We start from the raw sequence: 26221 nt of genomic DNA, 5'->3' as shown, positions 1-26221 counted from the left end.
GGGTGCAGAAGAGGAGGCAAGGTGCCTGAAGGTGAAGCTGCGAGGGTTCCACTGGTTGCATTTGCATTCTCCAAAAGAAGTACTTGCACTTAGAAAAATGAAGTTTAATGTCTATATTCCTCATAACAAAGACCAGTTGTAAATTGCAATTTTTCAGAAAGCTATAGGGAAAAATTGCGAATTTTCTCATAAAACATTAACTTATCTCTCATTTCTTTAAATATTCTCAAGAGGTTGTAACTTCAATGAAAACAAAGTTGCTCCCCAAAAAATAACTGGTATGACATTGTCTCCATAAGGAACACATGTCTGATTTATGAAAAACACAACAGGAATGCAGTGTTGGCTTCACAGCCTGAATCCTGTTATTATTTTAATTTCTCTGCCTAATTTCTCTGCCAGTATTCTGAGCTAAGGAGTCACCTTCATTTTGTTGTGCATGTATACATTAAGCTTAAGAGCTACAGAAGCTTCTTACATGATAATTCATGTTGCAATATAATGAGCATGCATACAGACCCAGCTGTAAGTAAAGGAAGTTTATCACCTCACCTGTCATATTACAGTATACAAGAAATGGTCCCAAGGGGCCACTTCCATCTGAATCAATATTGTAAAAGCCTGAAGTGTTCCCTCTGTGCTTATAGGCTTCACATGATTGCTCATAGATGGCTGTAAAAGAACACATTCCATCAGAAATGTAATGGCATAATTTACATTTTATTCAGAGAATTAAAAAAAATAGTGCATGAAGCCTGTAAATGGGGAACAGAAGTTGTGTGTGTTCAATGATAAGGAATATAGAAGAAATCACATAACCAAAACTATACTTTCATTTGAATTTACAAAGTGTACTGGGTTTTATTTATCAGGGAGATTCCAAGGGGCATTTTCAAACATTTTCTTCTGTATTTCAGGCTGGAAAATTCATGGAGAAAGCTGTGAAATGTGGGTGAGTAAATGGTTGTGAAATTTGCCAAGTGATGTGAATACAAAGGGTATTACTTAAACCCTGGTAATCAGAGTTTGAGAAAACAAACACTACCTCCCTCAACCTGATCAGATTTTTGTTGTTGTTTTTATTCATGTAAGAGAAAGTAGGCACTGTTTCTAGGTGTTCTGATTGTCTCTTGGCATTTTTTGTCTCTTATATTTCTTATTTTTTTTCCCCTTTTTAAATAGAAAGGCAAATGGCTTGTCAGAGACTCCAGTAAAAGAACTAAACAAGCAAACTCAAAATGCAGATTCTTACTCCCATTTCATGTATACTTTATATCGTTCAAGGCCTGAAGAAAAGTCTGTGATGACTTTATGATCAAAAACATGAGAAAAAGGACTTATGAGTCTACCTCTGTACTTAGACAGGAAACACTGATGATAATGTCACAGCTAGACCGCATTAACCTAACTTCTCATTTAACCACTCTATTGCTATTGAGCAGCCATACTGTTCTGGTCTTTCTTTTCAAAAGTAAAATGTGTGCTCTATCAGCTATTACCAAAACTTGAAAACACTCTGCCAAAAGAGCTGTTAGATTTAAAAAAAAAAAAAAAAAAAAAAGTTATGAGTGCTATACAAATAAAACATAACTCCACAATAACTATTAACAGTCTAGAAGATTTTGATCTATAAAAATTCAGTTTATTGGATTTTTTTTTTAAAAAAAGCTATAAAGTACTAGTACAGTAATCCAAAAGAGGTGCTGTTTTTTAGAAAGAAGGTAAGTTTTGCAAGAGTGTGATCTTTGCATTTTTTGCCTAATGGTTACTGCCATTATGTGGCAACAACTATCAAAAAGATTCACTTAGATTGTTTACTCTATGAAATAGTCAGAATGCACAGTTTTTGTAATTTTCAAATGGAATTTTATGTTTCCTTACAGTAAATAAACTTAGTTAAATTTAAACATGACAAAAGAGATTCAATCACTCATTAATAGTTCTATGAACATGGTAGCTTGTATACTAATATTTTCAGATCAGTAACTCATTTCTAAGTTTATAATGAATAACATTTTTTTGAGAATTCAAGGGATTTTTATTTTTTTAAAATTATACAGGTGTGATAATATGGCCAAAAATTATCCTAGGTTCTTGATTTGAATTCAGTATTAAAATAACTAAAATCCACTACTAGGCGTCTTTTATTTGATAGCCATAGATACTACATTTTATTAATCATAAACATCTTGGAAGGCTTTTGTATGTATTTTTTACAACGACTAAGAATTCAATCACTCATCATATTATTACATTTCTTACAGTGTCCCAATCACTAGGAAACCACAACTTTCACCTCTCCTCATAGACATAATCAGTTGATTCAACACACACTTTTTCAAATTATAATGAATGAAATCACCATCTTTACTTTGGGCTTTTCATAGATCTATATTATACAGTGTGGTATTCAAAAGCATCTGTACTATTGGCATCCTTTCTTTGTTACACAAATGTTCTTAAAATTGTTATTTATGCCACTGTGTTCTTTACAATTAAGGCATTACTGGAGAGGTCATCACTGTTTTTGACTCTGTACAACTGAGATTTAATAGACAGTCTTCTAAAATCAGTGATTTCTTAAGAAATTCCAGGTGTGTAGACATACATCCTTTTTAGAAAATCTGCCAACAAGGACTGTACAGATTTTATAAGAATAATTTATAAAGACAGAATTATTTATCTGACCATTAGGGCAGTCTTTGTAATTTTCTTAAATTATCTGTGAAGTTTCATAATGAAGCCCAGAGTAATGATTTTTTCTCCTTCCCAGAACATGCTTAAAGCAGTATAAATGTGGAGCATCTCCTGTGAAATTAGTTACCTTAGTTTCAACTTTTTTTTTTTTTTTTTTTTTTTTAATTTCTCCTTGTCTACTTCTGATTCAGCAAACCACATCAACATGTGTTTAGGGCTTAGGATGTGATTACCTTTGAACATGAGTAGAGCCTCATTGTCTCATAAATAAATAAATTAATATTTGTTGTGATGAATAAAAATGAATTAAATACATTTCTAAAATATTTGCTGATCCAGAAAGTGGAAGTATATGGATGGACCAGGATGTTACTGACCATCTTGTGTAAATTATGAAAAATGTGTGTGCTGGTTTTGGCTGGGATAATTTCTTCTCATAGTAGCTCGTATGCGATTATGTTTTGGATTTGTGCTGGAAAGTGTTGATAATGCAGAGATGTCTTGGATATTGCTGAGCAAAAATTGTCTAAACAAAGTCAAGGCCTTTTCTGCTTCTTACCCTGCCCCACCTGCGAATAGGTTGGGAGTGTACAAGAAGTTAGAGGGGACGCAACTGGGACAGCTGACCACAACTGACCAAAGGGATATCCCATATCGTATGACATCATACTCGGCATATAAAGCTGAGGGAAGAAGAAAGGAAGGGGGGATGTTTGTAGTAGTGGCGTTTGTCCTCCCAAGTAAGGGTTACATATGACAGAGCCCTGCTTTCCTAGAGATGGCTGATCAGACTAGTCAATGAACTCCTTGTTTTGCTTTGCTTGCATGCATGGCTTTAGCTTTACCTATTGAACTGTTTCTGTCTCAGAACACAAGTTTTCTTACTTTTACACATCTGATTCTTTTTCCCATGCCACTGGGAAGAAGTGCGTGAGTGGCTGTGGGTACTTAGCTGGCAGCTGAGGTTAGACCATGACTATGTGAAACAGCCACAGGTAAACATGAGAGCTTTCAATAGGTTTTTGCTGTTATGTATTTTAAATTCCCAAGGCCTTTCTTTGAACCAACTTATGAATATTTACATGACTGAAAAATCTTCTAAATATGAATTATCAGTACAAATGTATGGTTTTGTGGTGAAAAAATTCAATCAGAAATAAAAACATAGCCAGGAAACATCTCAGACTTACGATAATGGCAAGTTGCTCCCTTGTAACCAGTATTGACACAGTTGCAGTAGAAGTTGTTCCAGGATTGTGAGCACTCACCACCATGTTCACAGTAATTAGGCAAACACCTAAAATGAAAAAGAAAGCACATTTTCACTCTTTTTTTCCATTCATTTACGTCAGTTGTACTTACCAAGAGAAGCAAAATCATGGGAGAGAAATATAAAAGCATCAAAGAAGTCTCCAATCTCTCTTGGGAGATGTCAATATAATTACTAGAAAATTAAGATAATTTCCCTCCATCTTCCCCACTATTCCTATTGCATATAATAAATATATTAATTATGCAATAAGCCTGTGAGAACAGAAATAAAGTATAAGAATGATAAATGTTACTTTAACTATCTGCAATTCACTATAGATTGATAAACTGATGGAAGATTTAAGTGCTGATAATTGACTGGCAAGTTTTGCAACCAATAGGACGTCTTCAATAAGATGTGTCACAACAAAGCAGCATCACAACACATTTCTTTGTGTCCTTCTAAAGCCAATAGATTTTTTTTAAAAAAAAGAATCACATAACAAATAAAACTAACTATAGTACTTGAGAACTAATTCATTTTCTAAAAGCATGGTTACTTCCTGTCCTAGAAAGAGTAAAATGTTCAGTGTGTCAGTTCCATCACAGGAGACAACTACCAGTAGTCAGTTTTCATTCTGGTGATATAAGCAGAAACCTGAAGAATTTTGATAGCCGCCTTCTGAATTTACAATTGCTGACTACAAAGAAAATTTGGCTGTAACTGCGTAATTGTTAAGACTGCAGCCCTATACCTGAGTATAAAAGATTGCAAGAGATGTAGAAAAGAAAAACTAACTTTTTTTATAAACAGAGCTGAAAATATACTGAAATTGAGTAGCACAGTTTAACCAATTACTTACTAGCTTTTCACCTTAGAAATTAGTTAACATTCTACTTGCAGTGAGTGTATGTGATACAGCTCAGAAGGTACAAAAAGGTTTTATTGTTGATATTAACCACAGAAGAAAGAAAAGAGACCCATAAATATTCACAGTACCTTAAAATACCTTTTAATTAATTCAAGAAATCTTAGGAGGGTATTAAATTACAATTGTAGTAGGTCCAGTACTTCACAGATCTACCCTATAAATAATGCAGGGCCTTTGTATATTCACTCCTACTGACTCTGAGGTAATTTTGTCTTCCTTTCATATTAATAAACAAGGATAAGCAGAGGTTTACAGATAAAGGCAGAAAAAAAAAAATAAAAGCAATAAAACGTAGTTAAAGTGCTTAAAGTTATATAGGTCACTTGTTTTAAAGGAAATAATTGACATTTTTGCTAGTAAAAGAGTGATCTTGTATTGATTATATCACTCTCAGTATGTATTTATAAGGTAAGTCTAGATGATATATGTCTCAATGAGCTCTGGTCTGGAACATAAAAATGAACTTTAGGAACAGGGTTTACAATTACTTTGATATTAAATATATTGAAGGAATTTATAAATAAGCATAGTAATTCTTAGGATAAATGTTTAATTTTGCTTTCTATGGGTATGACTTTTCATCAGTTATTATAAATATACATCTCCTCTAACATAACTGCCGTTCAGGACTATCAGTGCATCCTCTGACAGTTTCTCTGCTTGCATGTATTTAAATCATAGTTTTTCTTGTCTTATTCCTTTTTGATAAAGACATTATTATGCCAAAATTGTAAGTGATTTACATGGTTTCCACTCGTATTGACTCCCTGTCTGTATTAATTAATCTTCCTAATAGTGTTCACAAGATGAAAAGTTAGATGAAGTTGATAATGCTTGAATCAACTTTAATAGAAGTGAAAACAATTTAGACAATAATTTAAATCTTTTAACATTAGATTTTACATCTTTCTTCTGTTTCAGAACGTATAATAAAAATTAATCCCTAGCTACATCAAAGTGACACAATAATTACACTATATGCTCTGACCCTACCCAAAGCAATATTTAGAATAGTGTTTCCTCTGAACTAATCTTCTTACAAAAATATTTGTATTTCTAATACTTTTGGATTCATCACCATGTTTGCTTAAACCAGAAAAAAACCAGCTGATTAAACATTTACTACATAGTACTTGGTAATACGTTTTTAAGTGTATGACATTTGAAAATAGATATGATTTAAAACTAAGGCAGCAGGCTAATAATAATCATAAGCTAATACTCAAAGAAGAACACAGATCCAGAACATGAATATACTTTTGATAAAGAAGGAAAAGAAAGAGTCTGGAAAAGAGTCATATGACTGGAAAGAGTCATAATAATTTAAACATAAGAGGAGGAATTGGAAATTTTATTGAAGTAAGAAAATTTAAAATAAGAAAATGGTAGGGAATTTTTTAATTTAAAAAGAACAGGTTAATAAATTATATCCTAATGAACAGATGAATGATAAACCAACCATCTGTCAATAAGGATTGTAAAACTGATAAATATATATGTGAAATTTCTGTGTGTGTATATATATATATATGTATATGAGATAAAGAATGGACTCAATAGAATTATTTTCAGTTCATTTACTATTGCATATCAATTCTGATCACTATGTAAAACAGTAATTCTTATTTTTATTCATTCATTTTAAACATGTAAAACTATTACAATTAATGGTCTATTTTTTCTACTACAAAAAAATCATTAACCCCAGAATTTGGGTCATGCATTACTGTTTGGAATTGCAGATGCAAAGATTCCCATAAAGACTCCGAGACAAACAAATGGTTTGTTTGCCCTCTGCTGTAAAGGTGTGTCCAGCTTCAGCTGGGACAGAGTTAATTTTCTTCTCAGTAGCTGGTGCATTGCTGTGCTTTATATTTGGTGTGAGAACAACGCTGACGGCACATGGATGGTTTTGGTTGTTGCTGGGTGATGTTTACACTAAATCAAGGACTTTTCAGTTTCTCAGGCCCTGCCAGTGAGAGCGCTGGAGTGGCATGGGACATTGGGAGGGGGCACAGCCAGGACAGGTCATCCAATCTAGCTGAGGAGGTATTCCATACCATGGGGTGTCATGCTTCGTATATAAACTTGGGGGAGGGTGAGGTGGGTGGGGTGGTTTGTCCAAGGCCTGCTGATCATTTCTGAGGGACAGGATGGGCATCAGTCAGTAGGTGCTGAGCAATTGTATTGTGCATCACTTCTTTTCTCCCTTCCCTTTGGATTTAATTTCTCTCCCCCTCTCCCTCCTTTTCGTTATAACTGTTATTGTTATTATTATTATTGTTCTTTATTTTTTATTTTATTTCAATTTTTATATTGTTCTTGTCTCAACCCTTGAGCTTTACATTCCTTTCCAATTTTTCTTCCCATCTTTCTGGGTGAGGTGGGAGTGAGCGAGTGGCTGTGTGGCACTTAATTACTGGCTGGGGTTAAATCACAACACGGTGATATCTGCCATCAGGAACACAGTGTCAAAAATGCTGATTACTTTAGCTTAAAGCAATCAAAGAGAAATAGAAATCATTATAGCAAAAAAAAAAAATTTTTCACAAATGTTACAGTGCACAAGATAAACAAGCTACTATTAGAAACTGTTTAATACGTGTAAGCAATTTCAGTGTTGGCAAAGAAGAATGTACCTTATCTTTTGGGATTTAGGGTGAGATGCAGAATTAGTTTAATAAAGAGAATCATGAATTTTGTTCCATATGATAAGCTGCAGATATCAAATGGTATGAGACTGTGTAAGGAAACTGGAAAGAAACAGTCCCTGGAGCCACTAGCATAAGACCAGGAATGCTTTTTAAAAGCAGTCAGTTTTGAAATAAAAGATAATGAGTGTACTAAAATTGATGAAAATAGGTGGATTAAATTTCTATTTTGATAAGTTAGGAAGACATATGCAAAGCATGCTGAAAGCTAAAAACTAAACCTAGCAAAGCTAGTGCAAGAAAGTTGCAGTTCTCAAGATATAAGAAGATATGTATTAAAATGAAGAAATTTTAGAGAAAAAAGAAAACCACCCAATCAAAAAACTTCCATAAAGACTTTTGTTCTTTCTTTGATATCATTTATCATGGTAAATAACACATAATTTTGATGAACTATGAGAGTAACATTAACTAAAAAAAATTAATATGGTGTCAGAAAGTAATAAAAACACTTTGAAAAAATACTATGGCTGGGGAGCTAAGTAGCTTACACAAGTCTATACTGAAAAAAACAAACAAACAAAACAACAGATGGTAGTGGTATTAACCTAAAATAAGGATGGTAACTATCTTCATATGCTATAAAAAATCATCAAGATAAAAATATGAGGAAAGGCTATACATAAACCTAACTCCTTTGATGCAGTGCTTAAAGGCAAAAGAAAACAAAAACCAACCAACCAAACAAACAAAAAGGTAGGGTGCAGTTCTGAATAAACTGACCTTGCAATGAATAAAAGACAAATTTTATGACATCTGGAATACTGCAAATAATACTGGATTTCTATATTCTGAGATTCACAGAGTGACTTTGTACATATTTATACACAGAAATTTATTTTTTAAAACCCACATGTACACACTTACATACTATACCCATTGAAAAGCTGAAAGGAACTGGAATCACTACATATAAAAATGTACTATCATGCTTTAAAAATTTAGGTAAAACATCTCTGTGTTCATGGAGGAAGAGATGGTTCCTAAATCACAGCTCTGAAATATGCATTTTGAGAGGTACCCAGTTAGACCGTACATTGAAAAATCCATGGAAAATCAGAGACACAAAATGGCATTATATTTTGAACAAATTTGGTGATGTTTTCCACTCATAATCTTGCTTAGATGCCCTTTAATGTGTTTTACTAAAGTGATATGCAGAGTATTTTGTATATTTTGATCTGATTCTGTTCTTGATTCTACCTCCTTACTACAATAAAAAAAGCAAGCATTGTAACAGAAATGGAATAAGTTCCATTCCAGAGTTTAAAAACCAGCAGTGAGACAGTGCTTTAGAAGCTGGAAGGAAGTTTTATGAGGTCTATTCAGAGAGCAGATGAAGGGGACAGTGAAAGAAGTTTGGAAAGTGAGAAAATGAGTCAAAAGCAGTAGGGTGTGAGAAAGCTAAAGAGAAACTGACACGCATGCTGCATTCCAAATACAAGTCCCTGACAAGTTATGAGCTAAAGTTTTGACTGAGTCCAAACCCTGTTTTGTCACACTTTTATCACACTTAATGCCTACTGCAAAGTCAGGATTAATTCAGTAAGGGATAGATTAGCACAAAGAATAATATATATGCAACCCTGTATGTTCTTAAGACATGATAGATGTAGAAAGATTAGCGAGAATATACATTGCAACCTGATTGAAAGGATCATGTTGTAAGCAGATTTAGCCTCCTTTTGGAGGTTTCTTTCTGTAACCTTTTATGAACAATTAAGTAAAGATCTAGTATTATTTTTGTCTTTGATCTACAAGACGCTGTGACTTTCTTCAAAATAATAACCTGGATAGAAGTATACTGTGTTATCTCTGTGAATGGAAGGTCACTGAAATATGTCAGTGTGACTGAACCTGACATTGGCTATGGTCTTGAAGCAGATTTCTGCTTACAATGTTTTCTCCAAAGAGAGCAATTTTTTAATGTCTTATAATTCAAAGGCCAGACTTTTTTAGATCAAAAGGCAACTGTTGAGGACTAGAAATTTAGGGGGTGGGGGAGAAGTGTTTCCAAGCAAAATTTTACCCTGCCTGTTGTGTCATTTCGGTACAGTTTTCAGCTTAGTCCAAGGCAATCATTTCTGGATTTAATCAGAATTTGCACAGATGCCTGTGACTTCATTCTCCAGAGTCTACAGCAGAAACCTTTTTCTTCCATTTACCATTTGTGTGTCCCTCCCTTTCTTCTCAGCAGCCTCTGTCATTCTACAACACTCCTTTTGGCTCATCCTCTGCCTTCTCAATGAATTCCAACAACATCTGTCCATCAAACATTTTGATCTCTCAGGAAAGGTATATAGTCTTTCCTCCTTGCAGAGGGAGCCACTCCAACTAGTCAGTCTCAGATAAATGCTAATTCTATCTATTGCAAGTTATGATATTAGTTGTGACCACAGCCTAGGAATGATTGCTTACTCACTGTGCTGAGTACTATCTACTGTGTTTCTGGATTGATAGAATACAAGAAGCAGTAACAACTTATAAAGGATGTAGCATTTCAAAGGGTGAATGGGACTACAAGTCACAGGAGGTGGATTTTATATATAGTTTTATTTGAAAAAAAAATAAAATATTTAAAAGTGGTCAGAAATGTCAAATAATTTTAACCAAAATTACTTGGATTTTATTTGCAGTGCATGGAAATCTAATTGTTGTGCTGTGTATACTGTGTTTATTCTGGAGTTTTGAGTTGTCACAAAAGAAGAAGCATGTCATTTGCTAAGTGTTCTGTTCTTTGTCATCAAGTCAGTATTGGAAACAAAACATTCAAATGAGCAAATAAATGAGTAAATATTATTTTCTTACCTGTCTATTATGCCACATAAATCTATCTGAAGGTCACTGAAATTGCCAAAAAGATTTTGCTGAACTGAGATCATATCCACTGCTTTGTTACCAATAGAAATGAGTCGCATGCATCCTTGAAAGCCACCAAATGAGGTATTACATTCAGAAATATTTCCACTGCTAGGGCAGCCTGAAAGAAGCATAAAACCTGGAGCTGAAAAAAATATTGAAAAATTTATATATTCCAAAATTAGACTGAACTTTCAAAATCTCCAGGTGTTGTAAACTTTGTGGGTAGAAGAATTTAGCCAGAAGCTCTTCTCATTAGGAGCGGTGGAGCAACTGTAAAGAAATAATTATGTGCAGTCTTAATGTATTTAAAGCATACGCAGAAGCATCACTAAAAATTTGGGTAAAGGATAACCCAAGCAGCCGTTCCAAAGCAATGAGTGGAAACAAGATGTGAACAGATTGACTGACTGACTTTAGTCACAAAATGTTAGGTTACAATGCAATGTGCACATGATTTGGACAAGTTTTAAGTCACAACTGAAGTCCAATTAATCAAAAGTTAGTTTCTAAGAAGTGATTTTAATTTATCAAGCTCTCCAGAAGATTCTGGAAAGTACTGAAGACAATTTCTTAATGGAGGTCATTAATGATTCAACTAGGGGAGATTCTCTGTTGGACCTGCTATCTGTAGACAAGGAAGAGATCGTTGAAAATGTGAAGGTCAAGGGCAGCAAACACAAGACTGTGAATTTTGTGATCCACAGAGAAGAGAACAAGGAAAAAATGGGATTACAATCATAGACTCCAGAAAAGTCAGTGTTGGTCTTTTCAGGGCCTGTTTTGAGGATCCTGTTGGAAACTGCCTTGGAGAGCAAAAGAGTTGGATATTTTTTCAACAAAAATCTCTTTGGAGCATAAGAAAAGTCCAGAGCAATACCAAAATAGTTAAGAAAGTGTGTCAGAAGGCCTGAAAACTTAAACATAGAGTTCCTGAGTGTGTGCAAACACAAAAAGAAAGTGCACAAATGGTGGAAATGGACATGCAATTTGGAGGGCAATACAAAGATATTACTTGTATATCTAAGAATGCAATTAGGAAATCCAGACTTCAGGTGGAGTTAAAACTGTCAAGGAAGGCGAAATACAACAAAAAGGTTTCTATAGGTACAGCAGCAGCAAAAGAAAAGCTAAGGAGATTATGGGTGCACTACTCCATGGGGCAGGGGACTTAGTGGCAAGGGTCTTGGGAAGAACTGATTTGTGCAAGGCGTTTTTTCTTGTCTTCACTGGTAAAACTAATTGTTAGGTTTCCCACGTCCTAGCAGACTATGAAGAAGGTAAGCAGTACCCACAATAAAGGAAGAAAGAGTCCAAGGGGCACCTGAGGGTGCTGCAAGAGATGGCCAGTGTCATTGCAACAATTGCCATTGTCATTGTGAAGCCATTATCATTCTAATAATCAATTAAAATTGGCAATTTGATGAGTTTCTTGATGACTTAATAGGGAGGATGTTATACCCATCTTCAAGAAAGGCAAGAAAGAGGGCACAGGAAACTAGAGGCCAGTCAGTCTTACCGCAGTCCCTGGCAAGTTCATGGAGCAAATCCTCTTAGAAGCCATTTCTAAACATATGAAGGACAAGAAGGTAACTGGGTAACTTTAGCTTCAGGGCTAAAACATGCCTGACCAAGCTCTTTGTTTTCTTTGCTGAGGTGATGGACACTGTGGACAAAGGGAGAGCAGTGATTATTCATACCTTGGCTTTAACAAAGCCCCTCACAGTTTTTTATAGCCTCCTTGTCACCAGATTGATGAGATATGGGTGGGATAAGTGGACAATTGATGATGAAAAGTGCAGCTGATGGTTAGTGAACAGAGGGTTCTTCAGAGATCAATACTAAGAGCTATGTGTTTAATGCTTTCATTAATGACCCGTGCGATGGGACAGTGTGCTTTCAGCAAGCCTGTGACTAATACCAAACTAGGGGCGGGGATCAAATATCCGAGGGCAGGGCTGCAACTCAGGGGGACCTGGGAAGCTGGAGAAATAAGCTGACAGAAATACCATGAAGTCAGTAAGTTCAAGGTCTTTGATCTGAGAGGGAGCAAGTCTACACAACTATCCAATCTGGAGGATAGCTGCCTGGATTCATAGCGAAAGGCTATGGTGGCCAACAGGTGGACATGAGCCAGGAATGTGAACTTGCAGTACAGAAGACCAGTGACATTCTGGGCTGCATTATCAAGAGCACAGCCAGTAGATCTGGGAAAGTGGTCCTTCCTTCTGTGTGGCACTTGTGAGACCACACTCGGAGTGCTGAAGTTCTGGACTCCCCAGTACCGGAGAGACATCAATATCTTGGAGTGAGTCCAGTGGAGGCCTCCAGGATGGTCAGGGAGCTGAATGCACAAGGTCTATGAGAAAGGGCTGAGAGAGCTCGGTCTGTTCAGTCTTGAGAAGGTAAAGCTAGCTGATAAAATGATACAGAGAAGGTGAAGAAGTGGATGGTGGTGGTACAAGAGGCAAAGGACAAAATTTAAAAAAAAATGGCAAATTTGGATCAGGAATTAGCAACAAGTGTTTTCACCATGAGAGTGATGAATAGGAGGATAGTTTGCCCAGAAGAGTTTATGAAAATTCCATCCTTGGAGCTGTTCAAGATTTGAGTGGTCACAGCCCTATACATCGTGATCCAATCAGAATTGTTTAGAACAGAGGGCTGGACTAGACAATGTCTGGGTGTCCTACCCAACCTATGAATAATGTTCTGTAAGTGTCTAATATTGTATTTTGTCTATTTTGTTACTGATTCTGAAATGTCTTGTTCACTGCTAATTATTAAAATGTTAATAAATCAATAAATTTCTTTGATTCTGATTTGATTTGTCATGTCCATTGAGCGTTTTTTCCCACCAGCAGCTGAACATTGCATGACAAAATATGTTTGGTTTTGGTTTTTTTTTTTTTTTCTTTGGCTTTCTTCCAAAGGATAATATTGCTCTGGAATGGCACACAAGGGCCATTCTTTGATTTTAGTCAAGCAATTTGCATTCTGGTTCACAGCATTCAAAGATCTTCCGGTTCATTATATTAGGAAGTAATGACTTGTAAGACACTGCTCTATTCCACAGGGCTAATGGGTACTTTCTGAAGTCCTGTAAAGACAGTGCAGAGGTTTACTATACAGAAAAGCAAAATAACAGTGTAAACTAGTAAATTGATTCAACTGAATATATAACAACATAAATAGTATTTTTTTTTTGAGAAATATACAATAGAAAGTGAAATTAAATAAGTGAATAAATTCTCAGTGTGTTCAATTCTTGTGAGGAACCAAACTGTTCAAAACTATTGCTACCTTTCTAAAGAAAATGTTTATTATCTAACTGGTATATTGCTTTAAGAACAACAAATCCATGGACTTGCAAAAGTTTAAATAGAAGCACACCTATACATGTAATACAACAGCACCACACACAGTAACACAAACCAATTAGAAGTCTAACTACATTCTTCACAGCATTCTACAATAAAATGTTAAAATGAATTCTGTCATTTCTGGTGAAAAATCTGACACTCATTTGAGAATGAGATTCTTCCAATGGTGTTCATTAAAAAAAACACCTAACAACTAAAAAAAATCCCAAACACCAGCACCAAAGAAGGCAGAAAAAGTTTGCATTTTTTATACTCAGCTATTTCACAAAAATGTGTCTCAGTTTTTTTTTCTTGATGTCTGTCTTTTAAAAGTTGTCTTCTAGTTCTGTTATGGAAAAAACATTGGCAATATTCATGACATTGGGTTTCCTTATAACTGCGGTCTGGATATTAAAGATAGGAAGAAAATTTTTAATAATGAAATGTACCCTATGTTCTTATTGCAATATTAAATAATCTTTTTTTTGCCCTTATAGTTGCAATGGGTTATTATTCCAGGAACTGAGATAGGGAGTTTATCTTTTATGATAGCATGACTAGAAATTGTGCTGACATAACGCTTAAGTATTTTCAAGTTTATTACACATTTTCTCAGCTAAGCATACAGATATCTTGCATAATTTGTATTCATTAAAAGAAGGAAACTAACTACCACGTTCTCAGGCTACCTCTTCTGGAAGGCTAATATTTATGTTTTAACAAGCAGCATATAGAAATACGGTAAATATTCATATAAACTTATAAAGAAAGTTGAAACACATTGTTTGCATTTTGACAGTGGTATATAATATAAAATGTTAATACACAATAGGCTAAACTGAGAAACCTTCTATTAGTTTTCCCCGGGTTTGTACAAAATGCACAAACCGCTGATTTCAGCTATGAAGCTGAAATCAGAGAAGCTGAAGGGTGGATATGCAGTTAGTAATTTCAGCGTTCTTGGCATTATTTGCCCCCTCCACATCCCAAAAAAGAAATAGAAATATCCTTGTACAGTTAAATTGAATATGTTGCCTTTTGCAACTGTCCACATCCCTTGTGATCTGTTCACCTGTGCCACCAACCCTGCAATGCTGTGAATCACCTGATCAGAGATGTGGGAACCTGAAGCAACATGGAAGGAAACAGAAAGCCGGGAGGGGGGGCGGAAAGTTTTCTGGCTATTCAGGGCCAATATTCTGTATCTTTCTCTGGTCATCAGCCAGGTCAAGGGATATGTTTAGTAAAGGAGGCTGGATGCCAGGTGTGAAAAGTCATGTGGATGTTCATGTAGCAGTTCCTATATTTACAGTCTGCTTGTGAGCATAAAACTTATTTACAGCCTATTGCTTTGAGGGATCTATGGACAAAGATTTGGTTTATACTCATTTAGAATTTTGTATGTATTTTTCAACCTTCTCAGAAATCTGAGAATTATTAATAAATAGTTCAGTCATTAATATCTGAGTTACTGAGAGATGAAGCATTAGGCTAGTGTTGAATAATGCTTTCACATACTGTTTAACATTACTGTTATGTAGTTCATTCCCAACTGATTTAGACATAACAACTTGTTCAACTCTATCAGTAATAATATATGTGATTAATGACAAAATCACTTGGTGACAGATAATTGTCACTATTCCTAGGGAAATGAAGATATCTAAATGCAGGTTTTAGGCACAAGTTATATTCTCCAAAATGAAAAGAAAAGAAAAAAGAAAAGAAAAGAAAAGAAAAGAAAAGAAAAGAAAAGAAAAGAAAAGAAAAGAAAAGAAAAGAAAAGAAAAGAAAAGAAAAGAAAAGAAAAGAAAAGAAAAGAAAAGAAAAGAAAAGAAAAGAAAAGAAAAGAAAAGAAAGAAAAGAAAAGAAAAGAAAAGAAAAGAAAAGAAAAGAAAAGAAAAGAAAAGAAAAGAAAAGAAAAGAAAAGAAAAGAAAAGAAAAGAAAAGAAAAGAAAAGAAAAGAAAAGAAAAGAAAAGAAAAGAAAAGAAAAGAAAAAAGAAAAGAAAAGAGAAGAAGAGTGTATATCATGTAAAGAGGATATTCACACAAGTAAGTAAGCGTTCACTAAAGGTGAAAACTTGAAGTCATCCCATTGGAAGATTCTTAGATTTAGCAACACAGTAAGTGTGCAATAAGAGGGATCTTTGTGTGTCTGTCTGATTGTCAGCCAGACTATATTCAGTTATCAGAGCATGATACCAGAAAATGATGTTCTATAAAGTGACCAAGGAATCTGCGTGGTAATTTATTTTACCCAACATTATAAAATTTTAAGGAAACAGAAACTCAAAAATATCACAGCAGCCCCTGACAACCAGATCCTTTGAGAGATATCCAAGCTAGACAAAGAAGACTTGAGGCAAGTCAAATAATTCTCATTATTTGATTAGCTATATCAGGAAAAATAGAAGTTTAACTTTGGGATATTACCAGAATAAATAAACAACATATTTCACCTCCAAAGTAGAAAACATCTCCTGAATAAATCTGCAGAGGTATGGAGGCCTGAGTAGATGAGGTCACATTGTTGTCCACTGTTATACTGATATGATTCCTTTTGACAGAGAAGGATAGAGAATGCCACTGGCCGTTATTTAATCCAGCACCTGGAAGAAAAATAAAAAGCAAAATTAAGTATAATATCTAGTATTTCTTATATTACATGAATATTATAGACTTGAAAGGAGTAGAAACTGGTAGAGCAATCATAGCCCACATAAAAACTCAAAATTATAATGAAAGGGGGAAAAAATGAATAAAGAACACAAATGTCTTTTGTGAAGACAGAACCTTTGTCCATTCCCTTGCTTCACACCTGATAATGAAAAAATAAAGGTACTTCAGTGAATAAGCCTTACTGTTTTAATACTCCTAATTATCAGTAATACATCTATTTAATGTAATGACTATGAAAAGTATCCTCCCAATCTAAGGAACTTATCATTAAGATATCATTCTGATGGCTGATAGAGTATTTTACACATAATACACGTTTTGACTACACTGTTAAAACTGATTTCTTCATCTTTCAAAATCAAAGGTAGTCATTATATTAAAACCCAGTAAAACAGCAAAATCCTGTAGATGCTGAAATCTTCAGCAATCGTTATGTCAATGTCACAAGATTGTTTTTCTTCAGTTGATCCTTTCATTGGAAATGTATGGGAAAATCTTCTGAGAGTTTAGTCTGCAACACCGATTTATATTACCTCTGGCTGTGTAGGTATAGGGTACCACAGAACAATAAACCTAAAGCTCTGATTCTGGAAAGCATTTACGCATATATACTTAAATATATTTTATATAGGACAGTGTGTAAGAGTATTATTATCTTTAAAAAGTGCTTTAAGTCAATCATGTTCTTGAGTGTTCTTCAGTACAGTTACCTCTTATGGTGAAGAACAAAGAATACAGCCTTTAAATTTTGCAGTCTTTTCTTGACTGTAGAGTGTGTCTTGAAATTTCATGTATTTATATACTTCTCTGTGAAATGTGTTGTATATTCTAGAAAAATAGTCTACCAGTTAACTGATTAGTTCAAGCAGAAATAAAATAAATAAAAATAGAAAGATGAGAAGGTTCAAATAGCTAAAATACCTTATAACCATGATACATACATTGTTAACTATCAGTCTAAACACAAGATCAACACACCATTAAGAGAAAAATCTTAGAATCACATTATAAATTCAGATAAATTTGCATCTAAAAATATCTTTAATATATTTAATACAATATTAGTCTTATATACCTTTTCTGTTACTTGTTTCCTTACTTCAAAACCCATATTTATTAGGGACTACATAACAAGAAACTTCAAACATTTTCCTTTATCCCTAGCCTCAGTAGGATTATATAAAGGCTATGGCTAACAAATCTTTTAATCATTGACACTTTAAGGACCATTTCACCTTTCTAATACAACAGTAGAAAGCACAGGGTTGCAGTCACAGGTTTTCTGATACCGTTCTGGCCATTACCTATTTTGGTTGCAGTTTTCTGTGAGAAGTGTTATTTAAGTTTGTGAGCAGGAATAGTAGAGTAAATAATCAGCGTTAAAGGTATCACCAATTTTCTAGGTTAAAAGGTGGGGATTTTTTACCTCTGTAAAACTCCGTGATATTTACAGAGATGGAATTTTTTACTAAAATGAAAATTGGAAACCTTACTCCACAAAATATAAAAAAGTATTAACGGTATTACATCTAGCTACCAAAAGGTCACCTGTAAAGGGCTAATCTTTTAGTAACAAGGATTTAAATATCCCTATAGGCAATGTGAAGGGAGTGACTAGAGTCTCCCAATATTTACAGGTATCCAGCTGCTGAAGTCCCTTTGTACCCGTAGCACTTAATATAATTACAGCAGTGTAGTGTATATTCAGGCTAGTGTATTTTATATTAAGGCTGGCATACTATTGAGCTGAGGATCAAGAAAATGTCTTAAAGCCTAACCATTTTGCCTCTAGTCATATTTTGCCTAGATAATATCATGTGTAAGAGACATTTAAAAAATGGAGCAGATATAGCATTAGAAAAATATTATCGCTGCCCTGCAATGTAATGGTCATAGATGAGTCACACTGTATAATGAAGTTTCTAGACTTAATGAGTACTATTATATATATCTACTATTACTTTTAGTACTATTTTACAGCAAGAACCCATAAAACATATCAAAAGCCTTTACTAACTTCAAGCAAAAATCAACAATCACAAACAGATAAAGCATGCTTAAGTCTTTTATACCACTGTGAACCTCAGTGAACTATACTCTTTATGAGCAAAATAATAGTATACTAAAACAAAGAGTATGAATAATGTTTTTTTAAAGCACAGTAAATTAACTCTGAGAAACATTTTTTCCCAGTTCCCAGTAATATAATTAGGTTTTTTTCTATAAATTATTCTACAATTATCCTTTAGTAGAGAAACTAAATTCTAAAATATATAGAGTCTATAATGACCCTTGTCACACTATATTTTTAAGCTTAAAGATTGCAGAAAATAATTTTTTAAAAAAGAAATTATTTCCCTACTCACTTATTTCCTTCTTTCTAGCCTCCATTCCCCGATAACAAAAGCTCCAGCTTATTTACCCTCATCTCTAAGATTAAGCAAAGAGTTTCTCTATTTGAAGATGTACTTCAAGCAATGTTTTCCTCAATCACATCTCTGCAATATCAGAGAATCGTAACATAGTTTGGGCTGGAAGGGACCTTTAAAGAGCATCTACCCCAATCTCCCTCCAATTTGCAGGGACTACTTTTACTAAGTCAGGTTGTTCAATGCTCCGTACAACCTGACATTGAACACTTCCAGGGGTGGGACATCTAAATCTAACCTCTTCCACTTTAAAAATATTACCCTTTGTCCTGTCACTAAAGGCCCTGGGGGAAAAAAAAAAAATATATCTCCATCTTTGTTTGTATTTTGTGTCCTTGTAAGTATTGAAAGGCCACAATAGGGTCTCCCTAAAACCTTCTCTTCTCCAGGCTGGACAACCCCAACTCTGTCAGCTCTTCTTATAGGAGAGGTGTTCTAGCCCTCTGACCATTTTCATGGCCTTCCTCTGGACACACTTTGGCAGGTCCATGCCTTTGTTGTGTTGGGACCCCAAAACTGAATGCAGTAATCCAGGTGGAATCTTATGAGAGTGAAATAGAGGAGCAGAATCAACTTCCTTGACCTGCTGGCCACACTTCTTGTTAAGTAGGCCAGGATACAGTTGGCTTTTGGGGCTGAAAGCACACGTTGTCAGCTCATATCCAATTTTTCATCCACGAGTATCCTCAAGTCCTTCTCTGCAGGGCTGTTTTCAGTCCAGTCATCCCCCAGTCTGTACTGATATGGGGGATTGCTCTGACTCAGATGCAGGACCTTGCTCTCGGCCTTGTTGAATTTTATGAGGCTTACATACGCCCACTCCTCGAGCCTGCCAAGGTCCTTCTGGATGAAACCTCTTCCCTGCAGTGAATCAATTGTACCACTCACCTTAGTGTCATCAGCAAACTTGCTGAAGATGTACTCAATCCCACCATCTATGTCATTACTGAATTTATATTAAATCTAACAATAAACTCTGTGATTTCATTTCTATTGTTGTGTAAACAATTACTTTCAATTCCTAGTTTTGAACCCTGCTTAAGTAACTTGTTTTGGTGAGAAAACCATATTCCAAGTATTGCAATACTTGACTGTCAAGGTAGTTAAGAGAAGGCCCTAACATAAAGCAGGAGATTGAAAGAATGACTGAAGTAGAATTTTTTTTTGATTACTGGAAAATTGATTATATTAATTTTAATTTTTTTGTTTGTTTAGTGTAGTTCATCATACTGACCTACTAAATGATTTTGGGATTAATATTTTATCTCCTCTTCATTCAGGCTGTCATGATAGAGATATTGGATGGTGTTCATCTAGCTCATGTTAGGGCTTCCCAAAAGTCTCTCATTAAGTCTGGGAACTAAGGAATGCCTTTGTGGGAGCAAAGACATTACTGAGGAAACAGCACAATGTAGCCCTCAAATTGAGAACCCTGATTAAGTTCATATTTGCTTGTGTGAAGCCATGGAGTGGTATGACATGTGAAGGCCAATGGTTTGCTAACATTTCCATTCCATCTGAAATCTATATTGTCTGATTCTCTACTCGGAGTTTTAAAAATGCCAGAAATAATTGAGGAAAAAATAGCAATTAAAATTTTAATGCATAATAAGGTAGCTATTACAAAAGATATCCATTTGTTCTCATTACTAGTACCTCCATCATTTTAACATCTAGCACTAAAAAGAAATGTCTGTGGGAGGTCTTGCAGAACAATGACATCCAACCTTAGGAACATATATATAGAAAGACAATGTATATAGCTTATTAGGATATCCATGAGAAACAAACAAAAAACAAACAAACAAACAAACAAAGAAGTTTAGAAAAAGTAATTTATCAATTAGTCTGAATTATAAGCACCAAATTCAATGATTCTTAACATCACTTACTTAAAACCTGCATAGAAACACAGGGTCATATAAAGAAACTGAGTAATAAGATGTCAAACATGTTGTAATTCAATTTGGTCTCATCATTCAACACAAATTAACTTTGTGTTAATTTCTTTTTTTATCTACATATATTCGCTGTGGATATTTGATGACCAGCTTGCAAAAGAGGCTACAGAGGAAAGATATTAAGCAACCATTCTGTAAAAGAAGGATAAGACTTATTATAACTTAAACACTCTTGCATTAACATGCCATTCTCCTTGGGTTTATATGGTTGAAGAAATTTTTAAAAAACACATGATAACGAATTTAAGAACTGTGGGCAAAAAAACATGTTCTGATATAATCATCGGGGGTAGAGGGGTGGAGGGTGCAGGGGGTGGTTGGGGGAGTGGGAGGAGAGAGAGTCAGTTCATAAGTCCTTGCCTGTGGGAGAACAAACCTGTCCAGCCAGCCGTAATTTAATTACTTGTCTCCAAATGCAGACTTGAATTGCTTTAGTGAGTGTAACAATAAACATTTTAAAAACTTAAGAAAAAGTTACCCATATGGTTTTATTAGATAACTTCTTTCTCAGAAGAGAAAAAAAAAGATTGTTTTGCAGCAGTCTGTCATCACAGAGACAAACACAATCCTTTCTGTTAAATTCTGTATAGAACAAACATAAAATAGCATAAGAACATTAAATTGTTTCAGCAATGTCAAGATTTATTTTGCAGTGTTTCAACTAATATGTATTGTATTGCAACTTTGAAACTGAATGCTTTTACTATGTGCAAGTCTACAGCTGTTAAAAGTGCCACCACCTTCAGCTGATCTTTTAAAATGATGCTACGTGGCAAGAGTTTCTTCAACATACATCACCTAATTGAACTCAATTGAAATAACTCCTAAAACACCAAATTCATCACTGTTAACTACATACTACTGACATTCTTACTAAGGAATTGACATTTTCAAATGGTGAGCCTAGGGAAACCTCTTGTCATTAAAATCGTACTCTGTGCATCACTTATTTTAGATTATAACAAATACCAGGGCTGATCCTATTATCACCCACAGAAACAGGATCAAAGTATTTATGTAAATTTTATGTATCTGTGGTCATTACTGGCTTACAGTCCTTTCCTGAATTAAAATAATCAGCTGTTTAAAATCTTACTTTTAATCATTATACAACTATAGAAACATAATAAGCTTCAGAGGTATATTGAACTTTTTTTTCCACCATCCTGTCAAAGGAACTTTCGTTTTGTATCAGGAATTGAAATAAGGAGTCTACCTAAAAGAAACGGGGACACAGAACTAAGATTAAGGAGGCCTCGTCTTCAAAACCTGTGGTTGTTTCTTTGCTCTGTTTGGCTCTGCTTTGCTCTCTTTGCCTTATGCTGCCAAGCACATGACTTGTGAACATTTTAGGTAATTATTTTTTCTTTGTGTTTCTACTGGTTATAATTCTTTTGTGAATTTTCCTTCCTCTTTTAAATAACTTCCTTAAATCTGTGGGGTCCAATAGAGATTTGGAGGGTTTAATATTTATTATAATTATTTTATTTTGGTTTTTTTTTTATTTTTATTTCAGTAACCATATATTTTATTTACTGTATTTGTTATTGCTCGAGACAAAGTAACACTAAACAGCATCATTAACCTCCTTATATTCTGGCTTGAAAACTCCCCTGAAAGATGCCTTTGGTTTGGTTCCTAATACTCCAATGAACATACTTTATAGAAAGTTAAATTCTTCATACATTCAAATCCTTAACTTGTTTTTTAAGTACCAATGCAAATTGCAGCTGTTCGACTTGTTATTCACCTGTTAATTCAGTTTACACGTTACACTACTGGAACTAACATGATTTTTTTTACACTGAAAATGTTCTTGCTTTATGAATATGAAGTCTATGATTGTATGCATATCTAGGATCAACTGATGTTTTGGATATCATTATTGTGTTTTCTGCAGCCAAATTATCTGTTGCTCCTACGACATATTCCTCCAACTAGTGGTCTCTGGTCATCTTCTTTGTCCGTGTAGAAACTGCTCCAATCCCAGACTCATTTCCTCATCTTCATATATTCTTTGGAACCCCATTTAGCCACCTACTCCCTCTAGTCCTGTTTTTCCTTTCTGAGACCTTGTTCTGGAACATCCATTTATTCTTCTACAAGAAAGGGGCAAAATTAAATTTGTTTACATACCTGAGGCAGCTGTGATGCATAGTGTAAGAGCACAGAGTTGAACTGGTGAAGTGCTGCTGGGTGAAGGTACTGTTATTATCACATATTTATGTTATTGATTTTCACCATTTTTAAAAAAGTAATGGAAGATGGAGATATTGTCAGTTCTGTTCTGCACTCACATTTCATGAAAGAAGGAGATTCCTGGCTAGGCCAGCAGTCTTGTCATTCTTACATCAAGTGCTAACACCACTCTGAAAAACGGAGGAGCCTCTTTGTGAAAGAGGGAGTCCCCTTGCTCCAAAACTGAGGGAAAATAGTAGCTGGGAGCTGCTTCTTATAATCTGAACTGGATAATCTGTAACATTACTGCATCTTGCTGTATTTGCCTCATCCTCTTGTTCTTATATATTTGTTTACCAACAAATCTCAGAAGTCTCAGAAGACTACAGGTTTTGCTTTCAGGAAAATTCAGCTCTACCCTAAAGGTTCCCTAGAAGTGCACTCTACCAAAAGTAGATGGTCTAGTCTCAATTTAGTGTTGAACTACAAAAGTCACCCTTTAGCTCTCAGTTATTCAGTCTCCTCAACTTATCCATTTCTTTTTGTTCCTACTCTATCTATCTATCTATGTATTGATTTATTTACTTTTTTAATCTAGACGCAAGCTTGCCCCAGCTTTCTGGAACATAACCTGGTATTGGGCATCCACTGTCCAAATTTAATGGACAGCTCTGTAACTGAGACCTCTAGAACACAACAAACATAAAATTTACAGTATTGTATATATTTATAGGAAAATTAGTTACTTGATAACTTAGGAAGGCACTGACAAACGGTGAAAAACATCTTAATGGCTTAGCTTGACACAGCAAGAAATTAACTTGTTCACACCTCACAACTGAAAAAGTTGCTTAGATGTCTCAAATATCCCAGATTATACACATGAGCTTCACATACTCTATGTATGTATAGCTAAGGACTCAACTTTGCAGCCTGTATTACTACAAGTAATTTCTACTCAATCATGGGGAAAAGAGTGTAGATACATGTTTCTGAGAAAAGGAAGTATTTTGAAACATTTGGGATTAAAATTCACACAAGTAAAGCATATTAGTCATAAAACTAAGTCAAGAATGTAGGTATTAAAATAAATTACTTGACTTTAACTTATTTTTATATGCATAGGAATTTTGGAATTGTTTTCTTCATTTCTGTTTACCTGCAACGATGTCACTCAGTGTTTTTCCTCGTTTATGAAGGCTGATTTTAACTTTCCCATCACTTAGATATAAAAAGAAACCACCTGAAGCCTCGTGTAGTTTAGTAGATAACAGAAGTCCCTCCTTGTTCCAGGTGCGAAACTGGAAATTGACAAATACTTCATCTTGCTCTGGTGTGCCTGGCAGTGCCAAGTAACTATTGGAGCTCAGAAACGTAACAGGAACCACCTGTGGCTCTAAACATGAGAAGGACATGTTGCCCTACAGAGACACGAAACAAGTATGGCATTAGGAACATTTAGGGAAAAAGAGTCGTGAGAATGTCTGTATGGAAACTGCAGAGTTTCAAAACATTATGCATAGAGCTTAATAATTGTTACTTGGATGTGTTAATCTAAAAATCAGGTATGAATAGGTAAGAACATCACCAGTTTGAGAAATTTTTGCTTAGTTCTTTTAACAGAATATCTTCCTGAGCAAAGAGTGGCAAAGACCTTTGAGTGGATGAGGTAAGGTCCTGAATTTTATGGGTGATTTAATTGTGCTTTGGGAGTTAGACAGACCTGCTTTTTTGGTTTAGCTACAGGAAGGATTAGGGACTTGACAAATTTCTGAATGTCAGATAAAATGCCACTGAATGCAAACACATCTAAATGGTTGTATGCAGAGAAAAAATGATCTTGGCTAACGATTGTTTAAGGCAGTGTTAAATCTGAGAAAAAAAAAACAAAACATTTTTCCAGACCAAGCAGCAGTCTTATGCAACTGCAAATGTGCACTGACGCCAATATTTATTTTCACAAATAATCAGAGAAAACTCCACATATGAACTCTTGCTACTTATAAACATGAAACACATAATTCATAAATCAGAAGGAAACATATTTTCAAGCAGCCCCATATGGACCAGATAATGAATTGTATTTAGGTAACTAGCCTCTATTTTGTGCTTGACTACTTCTGAAATAGCTGGTTCTTAGATACCTGAATAAAATTGCAGATGAGTTGATTGACAAACTCTTAGCTTAACCAGCATCTGTAGTGATACTGAGTGATATAGATAAGAAGACTGGAATGAGAATAATTCATTTTTTGCATCTGGTGTCAGAGTCAGTTAATATTTTATGAGTCTTGATAAAGATACAATATGCACTTTGATCTAATGACTTTCTGGCACCACCTGAACTATAACTAATTTGTTCTGTACAGATGATTACTAAAAGAATAATGTGTTTAGAATTTAAAGTACATTTACCTTCTGTCCAACACAAAGAGCTTTTAAACTTTTGAACACACATAAAATTTTGACCTTATAGTTAAAAGCTAAAAAATCAATTCAAGAAAAATACTCACTAGCCCCATGGCATGACATTAAAATGTGTCTGTTTTAATTTTTTTTCGAGGAAAATATATAAGTAAATAAAAGCTCTGTCTTACGAACTCAGCTGTAGAGAAATGAATAGTGAACTGAACTGACCCTTAAGGAGAAGGCAGTCATCAGATTAATAAAAGTTAAATGGTAAAAGCTTAACACCTACAGACTCACCCTGCATGTTATCTGGACAGCTGCATGAAACTATATCAGACCAGCAAAGTGGTTATTTAGCAAGGATTCTATAGTAATGTAGATACTTACTGGCACATACACACGATAAAACATCTACAAAATGTTTTTGAAAGTAGCACAACAGTTTAAATCATTTGAGGTGAGGTGAAGACTATGACATTTCCTGTGACAATAACTTCATAGTTCCCCTTTCACTAGTCCACACAGAGCCCCCTACAACTGCCCTCTCCTTAACATCCACCAGCATAATGGACAGGAGATTTTATGGAGGCATCAATTTAGTTAATTCTCAGATATTTCAGATGAGCTTTGCATAAGAAGAGATGCCGGTCTTTTTTTTTTTTTTTTTTTTTATTTTTTTTTTATTTTTTTCTGAGGGGTGAGGAGGGGCAGAGAATCAAATTTGATTGTTCATATTCTGAACTGAAATCCAA

At 34.7% G+C, this 26221-nt stretch overlaps 1 protein-coding gene across 1 annotated transcript in view; it reads right to left on the bottom strand.

Annotated features, from left to right (window-relative positions):
* The window catches only part of CNTNAP4 (contactin associated protein family member 4), a 261392-nt gene that overhangs the window by 57949 nt on the left and 177222 nt on the right, over positions 1 to 26221 (bottom strand). Inside the window, exons 8-12 of the mRNA XM_055791657.1 lie at positions 24220 to 24481; positions 16273 to 16422; positions 10400 to 10571; positions 3888 to 3994; positions 553 to 672 (exon numbers count right to left, since the gene is read on the bottom strand). Coding sequence (XP_055647632.1) covers positions 553 to 672; positions 3888 to 3994; positions 10400 to 10571; positions 16273 to 16422; positions 24220 to 24481 — 811 coding nt within the window. The remainder of the gene's footprint in view (positions 1 to 552; positions 673 to 3887; positions 3995 to 10399; positions 10572 to 16272; positions 16423 to 24219; positions 24482 to 26221) is intronic.

Source organism: Falco peregrinus, chromosome Z, assembly GCF_023634155.1.
Source record: "Falco peregrinus isolate bFalPer1 chromosome Z, bFalPer1.pri, whole genome shotgun sequence".
Lineage (NCBI taxonomy): Eukaryota > Metazoa > Chordata > Aves > Falconiformes > Falconidae > Falco > Falco peregrinus.
This window is presented reverse-complemented; position numbering and strand designations above follow the sequence as displayed.